General features: G+C 34.6%; 1 protein-coding gene across 1 annotated transcript; it reads right to left on the minus strand.

The window, feature by feature from the left end:
• Positions 1 to 8,470: 8,470 nt before the first annotated feature.
• LOC141250620 (uncharacterized) lies at positions 8,471 to 9,635 on the minus strand. Its single transcript, XM_073670042.1, has 4 exons — positions 9,440 to 9,635; positions 9,168 to 9,370; positions 8,662 to 8,836; positions 8,471 to 8,580 (listed from the first exon to the last, which is right to left on the minus strand). The coding sequence occupies exons 1-4, from the start codon at positions 9,633 to 9,635 to the stop codon at positions 8,471 to 8,473; spliced, it is 684 nt and encodes a 227-aa protein (XP_073526143.1).
• Between the last annotated feature and the right edge of the window lie 1,602 nt (positions 9,636 to 11,237).

The following is an 11,237-nucleotide window of genomic DNA, read 5'->3' on the forward strand; positions in this document are numbered from 1 at the left end:
GTGGTAGCGGAACTCTTCCACGATCGAGTAGTGACGGCTACAACCGCGTCATGTAGAAACAACTCAATATACCAGACGGAACAATTAAATAGAAGGTGAAGACGGTTGAAGGACTTACATTTAGCAGGAGACGTCATCTTAACAGCAGGGTCGGACGGAATACTTTTATGAGGAATCACGTTCTCAAAAGTCCGGTGATCTAAAGGAATGTCGTCTGTTGCCTCTATTTTTGCTTCCAGAAGAGGATCAATTTATTTTTCTCCTTTGGTAAACACTGCAAAATAGAAGGAGTAAGATTTAGATCTTGGACGAAGGACGAACTCAAGGAATGAACACTTACCTGGCTTCGTCCACTGACTCCTCAAGAAAGAATGGCCTTCTCCCAGCCCCAACGAATTGATCTCCACGAAGAAATACTGTTGTCTCCAATTTCTGTCATTGGCATCCAACTTCTGTATGATAGGGACGCAATTTGGACGAGCACGGAAGAAAAAGTGTTGTGCGCGAAGGCTAAGAGGGTAGTACCAATAATCAAAGGCAGCAAAGTCGAAATCTAGTTCAGAGTAAAGCTCATTTAAACGGTCAAGCATACGCAGCAATCGCCAACCAGACGACATGATTTGCACCGGGGCTAAGTTCCACTTTTCCAGAGTACACTGCACCAACTTCAAAAAAGGCCACTTAACTCCGATAGAGAACGGGTAGAAGTACAAGCACACCCAGCCCGGCACGACCGAGTTTGTTCTTTCACCTCTTCGTGGGATCCTGGCGACGGTTAAAGGGGGAAAGCCGGCATCTTTCACTAAACTATCAAGCTCTGCCTGTGTGACGGTTCGGAATGAGCGATCCGCGGCGTACCACTTAGGGGGAGGGGGTTCTTTCCACGGATTCCTCCGCTGACGCTTCCTCGCTGGAAGAAGAGACCTCCTGAGAAGAAGCAGGTTCCGACGTTCTCCCCCTCGGAATGTAGGTCACGGTAAGGGGATGGGAGGGAGTGTTTGAGGAGTCGAAAGAGGTGGCAGAGTCCAAGAAAGAAAACGAAGGGGCAAGTAAAACTTAAAAGCAGAGAGAAGGAAAACTGTACTTGGGAAGAAGAGAGATGAAGGGAGAGGAGGATGTGCAGACTAGTCAAATCGTCCCTTTAAAGAGACACCTCAGGCACAGACAAATAAGAAGTTGTAGAGTTTTGCCGCGTACACTTGGATAACTGGATGGAAGAAGTGAAAATCCAACCGACGCGCATTTGAATACACTTGGGGCTATTGTTGGGCTTTAGATTTTGGGCCTCATCCGAGAAAGCTTGAAGGAAGCCCACGAGCCACGAACGCAGGATTGAGGCCAAGATCAGTTATTCCATGAAGTCCACGAGCCACAAAAACACTCCAACGGCTCCATCCGAACATTGGGCCGTAGTTGGGAGGATCGATCTGTTCCGAGAATCTCGCCCCACGATCCAAACCGAACCAGGCTGATATATATGCATTTTTTGTCCATTTCGGCGACACACAAGCTCCCCATTAGCAATTGCACTTTGTACTCTCAATATTTTGTACTCTCATAACCACATTGTTCTTGTAACCGATCATTATATCGATCACAAAATTCATTTCAGAGTTATTGTTCGATCGTCGGATCCCATTTATTAGGCAATTAAGTCCGATCTCAGGATCAAGCTTTTTGCCCCAAAACAGCTTTCACGTGCGTACTCCGGTAATTTAGCCGGCGCATTCCCCAAACTCCAGATAATAAATATGGAGTGATGAAATCCCGATTTAATTTTTGTATTGTTATGCGGAGATTTAGATCCGATTTTTTAAAAAATGGTTTAAAAATGTTGGAAGGGTTTTTTTCTTCTAAATTTGTTGAAATATATGTATCCCACTATCCACATTTCTCTGCATTTAATATGCATCAGTTTGGGTTCCACAAAGTTTGAGCGTAACAGTCGGTAAATATTTTAAAAATTGTTGTTCATAACTTATTTAATAAAATTCTTCCCAAAATCCGCTTAAATAATTTTTCATAGAAATTGATATTATACGTCGAGATTAGTGACACCATATTTCGGAATTTGCTGAAATAACATTGATGCATTTGATATACGGATAATTTTTTAAAAACTTTTATAGAAAATTGATAATATATGTGCCCCAACATAATTATGCATTTGATTTGCTATATTGGTTATGCAGAGACTTTTATTGTAAATTTTTTCGGAATTTGGTATGATATGCTAAGATGTGAGTCCTAATCTCAAATCCTAAACCCTTAATCTATGATTCGCATATCAAATGCGGAGAATTTTATACCCTAAATCAAACGGCTAAATTTGGAAATACTACATATAAAGCAGAATTACTACTCACCTCTCCTTTCACCAAAAATCACCATTCAAACTAGTTCATTAGCAGTATATTGGATGCATAACAAATGCAGAGAAAATTAAACTAGGCAACCACCTGAATTTCTCGAATTCAATGGGACAATTTGCTCACCATTCATCATCATCACCATTGGGACGAAGATGAATCCTTACAAAGACCATAAATCATACGTTTATTCCAGCATGACGAACCTTAACTAAATGAACCCAGCTAATAAAAACTACTATGTTCGATGTGTCTCACTGTTACTTATAACATCCTAGTTTATATTGGTACACCATGGATTTCCTTGAGATGTACTCCAGAATATAAGCGACCAAAACATTGTCACGCTAAGGTGAAAATTCATATTTTGCTTGATTTTTCTGTTGCATACGATCATATGTCAATATTATTATTTAATGATGTTGTTATAGTTCATCATATAACATATGCACCTTTGTTATAGGAACGCCAAAGAACGCTTTAGTGACGATTGACGTCGTACATGTCTCTACTGGCCGTCTTACACTACCATCACTATTACACATATAGTAACGGTATGCAATCATGCCATCACAATACCTAATAGTCTCCCTTCCATAACAAATCATCCTAGAACATAAATAATCATATTGTCGTTCATAAACAAAGAACAAATATGATCAATGAATGTAAATGAGAAAGTGAAAGTTAAACCTGATACTATAAGATGATGTTGAACTTGATTATCCAATAAGATTTGAAAATAACTGAGAGTGAAAGATGAGTATGTGTTGGTATGGGATCTCACACAAGATCAGTATTTATAGCAGAAATTGGAGGGAGAGAGGGGTTGATGAGACTCATTAGAGATGTTTGAGCACACAAATTCATTGAAATTTGGCTCATTAGGCCTAAGTGGCCCATTTTCCCATTGAAACTTGTATATAAAATGCACAATAAAATAACTAATTGAGGATTCAAAGAAAAAGTCAAATAACAAATACAATTTATCATGTAGTATTATAAGAGGGAGGTTCATGTGAGTACAACACTTATAGTGAGTAGGCGAGTACAATTCTTGATCGTCAGATCGGGACGATCAACGGTCTCGAAAATTAGCTGAGGAAAAAACAAAACAAAATAAAACAACTTCACTTAAACAAACACGATGGCAGTTTTATAATTACAAATAAAATATATTAAAAGACAAGGATGGCCTTGTCTAGAAGTAATCCACCCTTGCAGCCCTAGAATTATCTCTCCATCAATGGCCGGCGATTCTTTTCGCTGCTGGCTTCGGAGTCGATGCACCCTGCTCCATGATACGACAAGGTCGTGCTTTTGAAGAGGATGGCAAGAAACAATCATTTGGCAGGAGTAGGAATTGGTGTAGCTCTCGGCGGTGCCATCGAGAGTGTCATTGGTATGTTCTCCCTCTCTATTCTTTCTTTCTTTGTCGGAGAACCAGTCGCCGGAGATTTCCAATCACGAAGACGATGAAATAATTACCACACCAATGTTGATCTAAGTTATCCATTTTGGTTGACTCTCGGTTGTGTGAAAATTGGGTGATTAAAAGATTACAGACAACATGTTCGATGAAATGTCTGAAAGAGATTTGAACTTACTTGATTTGACATGGAAATTACAGAAATTGGGTGGTAGCAGTTGGTGGAATGATTAAGCCCGTATCTGGGTGAGCAACTGAAATTTTTATCGAACATGTTGTGGAAAGAAACAAGTCTCTTCCATTGCAGTAACTCTTTCATCTTCAAGGTATCTGGGTGAGCAACTGATTTCATATGATAGGTCTGGAATGACGAAAGTGATATCATCAAGAGAAGCATTATATTGACTGGATATCCATCTTCTGAGGTAGAATTCTGGTCATTCATTTCGGGAAAACAAAACTCATTCTGTGTACTACCAACTGTTGTAGACATATCACTTGATATGCTGTGAGCGACCGAGAAAAGTTGAACCTTGGCTTCCCTCTGTTCATCGTTGTAAGCACTATCATTTCTACAGACTGGTGTAGATGTTAATGAAGAAGGATTTAGGGTCTAGTTTTGATCACTAGTAATAGGCATTTCATGCAATTGTGCATGTAAACCTGATGCGATATAAGAATCAACTTTCTTCTTCACTGAGTTGTTCCAGTGGTTTGTTATATCATTATTTAACCTGTAGATATAACTACAATTACCCAGAAAAGAAGATGAATTCTACCTTCCAGGCAAAGCTAATTCAGCCCATTTGTTTCCATAGATCTGATGATAATGAACCAAAACCAACTCTTCCTCTTGAGTCCATGCTTCCTTGTTTACACCAAGGTTAAGGTGATGATCCCACCTGGGGACAGTTCAAAGACCAATTTTTAAGAATAAAAATGGATCATTTGTCAACACCATTCTTTAGCCAATGAATGAACAACTACAACAAGAGCTAGTCAAAAAGGTGTTTATGTGTGGAGTTAAGATTGTTAACTAACATAAAAATGTTGGTGATGAACTAAAAGGAAGAGAAACTATCAGGTTAAGAATTTTGAAAAACATCACAATAGCGTAGCATGAAACTCCAAAATCAGATCAGGTTCTTATAATATGTGAGACAACTTCACCTATTCAAGAGGCAAGTTCAGTAAAGATGAAAAGAAATTGAGATAGACACAGACTTTAAATTTGGATAGCATCAAAAGGATATGAAAATTTACAAGTGAAATCAAGGAAATCCTTTCTTAACACTATTCTTTAGCCAATCAATGAACAACTTCAGCAAGAGATACTAAAACAGGTTTGTGCGTGGAGTTAATATTGTTAACTGACTGGTATATGTTGGTAGTAAAATAGAAGGAAGAGAACCAACCATCAGGCTAAGAATTTTAAAAAATATCATAGCAACTTAACATGAAAACTGTAAAGATGAAAACAAATTTTAATAAACACATACCTTATATTTTAATAGCATCAATATGATATAATGATTTTACACAGGAGCTAATATTTTAATGAGATCTCCTACATACCTTTCACGACACTACTTCCTAACTGAATTTTTCTTCCACAAGATAAGAGTTACTGAAATGATTAAATCTGAAAAGGAAGAAGAGAGTTAGAAGTGTGATGGGACTAAAATTTTGATTTGAATTCTATTGAATATTCAAAGCGCGCTTCACACCTATGTGGTGAGAAGAAAAATAAAGATGCAATAGAGCTAATTGAAGAGGCCACTAGTAGAGGGATTATTCTTAGTAAGACAGTCAACTTTTTGTTCATAAATGGGCTACTAAAAGTAAGAAAACACATAACTATAGGAACTCAAGAATAATTGTAGGTTCTACTTATATACTAAAAATTTTGGTGTAAATGTGATAGATGAACAATCGTAGGTTCTACTTGTATTCTGGGGGACCATAGATCTTCCATGAATGAACAAGTATGGGTTACGGACTTTATATTTTAGGTTTATAAATTTTATATTGAAGGTACATAAATTTCTATTAAAGATTCATAAATTTGATATTGAAAGTTCATAAAAAAATTCCACAAAGTTTAAATGAAGGTTTACATCTTTTTTATCATGAATTTCCTTTTGGATGCCTATTATTTTTTTCACGTTCGTGAGTTTTTTCTTATGAACTTACTCACCTATTTACAGATTTATGAAGTTTTGTCGCGGGTTATAAGTTTTTTATTTTAGGTTCATAAATTTATATTGAAGGTTCATAAATTTACGTCCATGGTTTTTTTAGAATTTGTGATTTTTTCCTTGTAATTTGTTCGTTTTATATTTCTAATTTATGAAAAGCTATCATGTTTTTATTTAATTATATTGTTTTTTTATGTATAAATTTATGTTTTTATTCTTGCAAGTTCAAGAGATTTTTTAATGTCTAATGAGTTTTCTATTAGACGTTCATGAATTTTATATTGTTGGTTCATAAATTACTATAAAAAATTTATATAGAAGATTCATGAATTTATATTGCAGGTATATACTAAAGTTTATAGTGTAGGTTCATGAATATATATTGCAGGCTCATAACATTTATATTGAAGGTTCATAAAAACCCATAAAATTTAAATGAGGGTTTGCGTCTTTTTTATGATTAATTTCTTTTTAGATGTCTATTAATTTTTTTCCATCTTTACTAGTTTTTTCTTATGGACTTACTCAGTTATTTAGAAATTTATGAATTTTTTTGTGGGACATTAGTTTTCTATTCAGGTTCATAAAATTATATAGAAGGTACAAAGAAATGTATGGAAGGTTCATAAAATTGTATTGAAGGTTCATGAAATTTATATTGACGGTACATGAATTTCTTTTCACAAAATTCCATTGGATTCACGTATCTTCAATCTCATGAGTTTGTTTTTTGATAGTCATGTTATCTTTTTGTAACGATCGTTTATTTTTATAGTAAGTTCAATAACCTATTAGAAATTACGAGATTTTTAAAGTCTATAATTTTTTTTGTTTTACATTTAAGGTTCATGGATCTATATCAAAGGTTCATAACTTTATTATATAAGGTTCATAAATTTTCTTAAATAAAAAATCATTGGAGATTCACGTTCTTTTTAGCTCGTGATTTTTTTTGACATTTCTGATACTTTTTTCGGGTCCATGAATTTCCTATAGTAAGTTCATGATTTTGTTTTATAGCATCTCTCACCCATTTACAAACTCATGAGATTTTACAACTCTTGTAGAATTTTAAAATAGGTTACGAGCATTATATTTTAGGTTCATAAATTTTATACTGATGGTACATAAATTTCTTATATTGGCGGTACATAAATTTCTTTTAAAGGTTCATAAATTTATATACATAAATTTCTATTAAAGATTCATAAATTTGTATTGAAGGCACGTAAATTTGGATTGAAAGTTCGTAAGTTTGTATTGAAGGTTCAAAAATTTGTATTAAAGGTTCATAAATTTATATTGAAGAATCGTAAATTTTCTGTAGTAAAATTTATTCTGCGGATTTATAAGCTTTTTCATAAATTTGTATTGAAGAATAGTAAAATTTGTAATGAAAAACTATAAATCTAAAATTTTGTAATAAAATCATAAATTTATATTGAAGATCCATAAGTTTGTATTGAAGGTTCATAAATTTGTATTGAAGGTTCAAAAATTTGTATTAAAGGTTCATAAACTTGTATTGAAGAATCGTAAATTTTCTGTAGTAAAATTTATTCTGCGGATTTATAAGCTTTTTCATTTCAGTCCATGGTTCATAAATTTATATTGAAAGTTCATAAATTTATATTGAAGGTTCATAAATTTGTGTTGAATGTACGTAAATTTGGACTGAATGTTCATAAATTTTTTGTAATAAAATTCATTAATCTAAAATTCTATCATGAATTACAAATCTAAAATTCTGTAATAAAATCATAAATTTATATTGAAGGTTCATAAGTTTGTATTGAAGGTTCATAAATTTGTATTGAAGGTTCATAAGTTTGTATTGAAGGTTCATAAGATTGTATTGATGGTATTTTTTGTAGTAAAATTTATTCTACGGATTCATAAGCTTTTTTATTTCAGTCCATGATTCATAAATTTATATTGAAGGTTCATAAATTTGTATTGAAGGTTCATAAATTTGTATTGAAGGTATGTAAATTTAGATTGAAGGTTCATAAATTTTAATCACTATACTCACCTACTTAGATTGAGATAGATCAATGACTGAAATATGTACTCACCTACTTATTTTAGTCACTATACTCATATGATCCTTCCTCTTGATTCATATCCATAAGGATCTCAGTATTTCTTACATTTTATTAAAGGAACTAGTGATGATTATCTATAAATACGAGTTGTCGTTTTTATTTTATTGAGTTGTCTTTTTTATTTTATTGGAAAGACGACCTGATTCTAGGTCTTGATTATGTAAAAAAAAAAGTGAACTACATTTCACGGCAAATAACAGCCGATATATGCACTCAAAACTGGACCTTGAAATCACACTACCATGGAAATCTTTCCACTATAAAAACTTCACCTTATTCAAGTTGCAGTCTAAAGCAGATCAACAATCCAGTATTTACATCCATATTGATGATCAATCAACAATAACTTCATCACAACCTGCTTGCCTTTTAATCTTCTTCTTCTTCCTCTTCACTCTCATCAATTCCAACCCATCGAGTAAAGGCAAATAAGAACTCCTTGAAATTCACCATTCCAATTTTGTCCAAATCCATCTCCTCTGCATTTGTTGCATAAAAATCAGAAGGTAAAAAGTACAAAAATTTAATGGCAATAAAAATAGGGTGTGTAAAAAACTAACCAAACCGTCTCATTGCTATACGTCCTGAAGAACGTTCACCAGACGCGGTTTCATTTATTGCTGACACAATCTCACTCTTACTCACATGACCATCTTTGTTTTGATCCAAGCACACGAATGCATCTACCAATGTCTCAAACACAACATCTAACTCTGGAGTACCCATCCTAGGTTTCTGCAAATCATCATTAAAACATAATCGTCAACAAAAGAAGCTAGCACTAAGGTACTATGAAATTGTAGCTTTTTAGGTGTTTAAAACATGGTCTGAAGGGTCAAGATGTAAAACATAACTGTCATTAACAAAAAAAATTAGTACAATGAAACTATAACATGCTAGGCGATTTAAACAGGGTCTGGAGGGTCAAGATGTAAGACACAATCGGCGAACAAAAAATCTAGTACTGTGAAATCATAGCTTTAGGTGTTTAAAACAGGGTATAGGTAATCGAGAAAGACATTTTGATCAACCGATAAGAAAATATATGAAGATTTACATGGGGAGCAGCGTGAATGAACGTGGGATCACCCTTGAGAAGATAGACAAGGTAGAGAAGAACTATGAACTCATTGAAGTTGATACCCATGTCATCATTAATGTCGCAAGCATTAAATATTTCAATGAATTCCTCATTTGTAAACATAACTTCCAGTCTGCTAAAGGAATGTTTCAACTCCTCAAGATCTATCATCCCGTTCTTATCCTCATCTACAATCAAACCCACATCAGTCTTTATTGGACATCTTTTTGTAATGAAATATTTGTATTATACCTTACCAAATTCCTCAAAGATGGATTTGCATTTTCTGAAGCTTTCATCAATCTTGGGAAATTTGAGGATTATGGTGTTGAAAGACTTCATTGAAGTTCCATGTTGTGCTCTTCGGTGCATTGCATATACTATTTCGGCTTCAAGTTTTGTCTCCGGTACCCACACTGGTGGTGATTCAGGTCTTGTTATAGTACCTCCCATTTGAACCAACCAGATTTTTACTTTAGTGTGATCTTATCTGCATAGTGCATATGCTAAACAAGTTAGTATTTCTAAACTCTAAACTAGAATTATTAATCTATACTATATCCTGAAACAAGAAAGTAAAGAATACTATCAGATTAAGGGTTGCATTGGTTTAACTGGAATGAAATGGGCTTCAATGGTTCATTGCATTAAGCCACTAACTCTATAACTCACTGACATAAGGTCAGAACAAAGAATAAGTTATGCATTACATCCGGCTATCATCCCCATTCATCAATTATCAAAAATTGAATGATTCGGAGCCCAGAAAAGAAAACACAGAAACAGAAATTAGGTATCAATCAACTCACCAATCATGTGAAAACATACAAAGTAATGACCAAATAGGTGAAACGAAACAGGAACTCACCAATTTGAAGTGTTGTCGTCTAGAGCTAAACGGTTAGGCAAGAGCGATATTTTATGAACTGAAACGAAGAAAAACACACAGATTTATCATAGAAATCTTCTCTTCTACGAAGGATGCAAATGTCTTTGTAGATTGGTGCCCAATTTCCGTTCTTTTTTGTTGCGTGGTGGGATCTCTGGAAACAGTGAAAGAGGAAACGGGGGCTTTGCGGAAATTTGGGAATTTTTTTGTTTCTTGTATATACTGTGAAGGCGTTAATGGTGGTCGACCCACCACGTTTTGTGTTCTTTTATATACAAACGTCTTGTTTCTTGACTGAGAGGAGGAGGGAGAGGATTCGGATAGGGAGGTGGAGAAAACTTCGACACATCTGGAGATCGCGGCTTTGAAGATCGCCACGGATGGAGAACGTTGATTTCCTCCATGGACAAAAGAAGGAGGAATCGAGGATCGAGTAGGAGGAGAAGCGTAGGCTGTACGCAGATGGAGTTTTAAAACGGGATATTTTAGTCTTTTTCGTCAAATTTAACACTAATTACAAAATTACCACGTTTCTTGTTTTATTTTCTTATTTCTTTGCGAATTTTCTGGACCGTCCATCTTTTTATCCGACGTACCAGATTAGTACTCATGTACTCATTTTAAAAGGAGTACTTATATGATCCTAACTTAGTATTATAATACTTATAAACTTTACTTTTTTGAAGCATTAAATTGTTGTAAATCAACTGTTACATTTCCTTTACTATCCTTAAACCCTTAATTGTCGATGCTTACGGTTAAACCACTTTTACTACCTTCGGTTACGGAAATTTGATGCAGGAATTCCTTATCTTCTCACCCTTATAAAACCCAAATAGCAAAATCACAAAATTAGACCTAACATCTTTGGCTTCTCCATCATCGGCTTTGTCAATGACTAGGTTAGTATTCTTTAAACACGATTGATTATCCTTTTCCCATGATCTTTCTTCCATTGGTAAAGATTTTTATTATCTTCTTCAAAATTCGAGACAAAGCATTCTTTTTCTTAGCAGTGGACAAAGCAAGGTCGTAATTGCATTGGAAACTCATCAGCCTTTAAACAGTTCTTTTCTCTTGCGTAGAAGAATCCTACATCCTTCGCCCGACCTTTTATGCTGGATTTGGCAACCTCCTATTTGGCTATGACGCTTGTAACTCTCTCT

The sequence above is a fragment of the Phyllobates terribilis genome, unplaced genomic scaffold (assembly GCF_046119375.1).
Source record: "Phyllobates terribilis strain yellow unplaced genomic scaffold, ASM4611937v1 Scaffold_5965__1_contigs__length_47871, whole genome shotgun sequence".
Taxonomy (NCBI): domain Eukaryota; kingdom Metazoa; phylum Chordata; class Amphibia; order Anura; family Dendrobatidae; genus Phyllobates; species Phyllobates terribilis.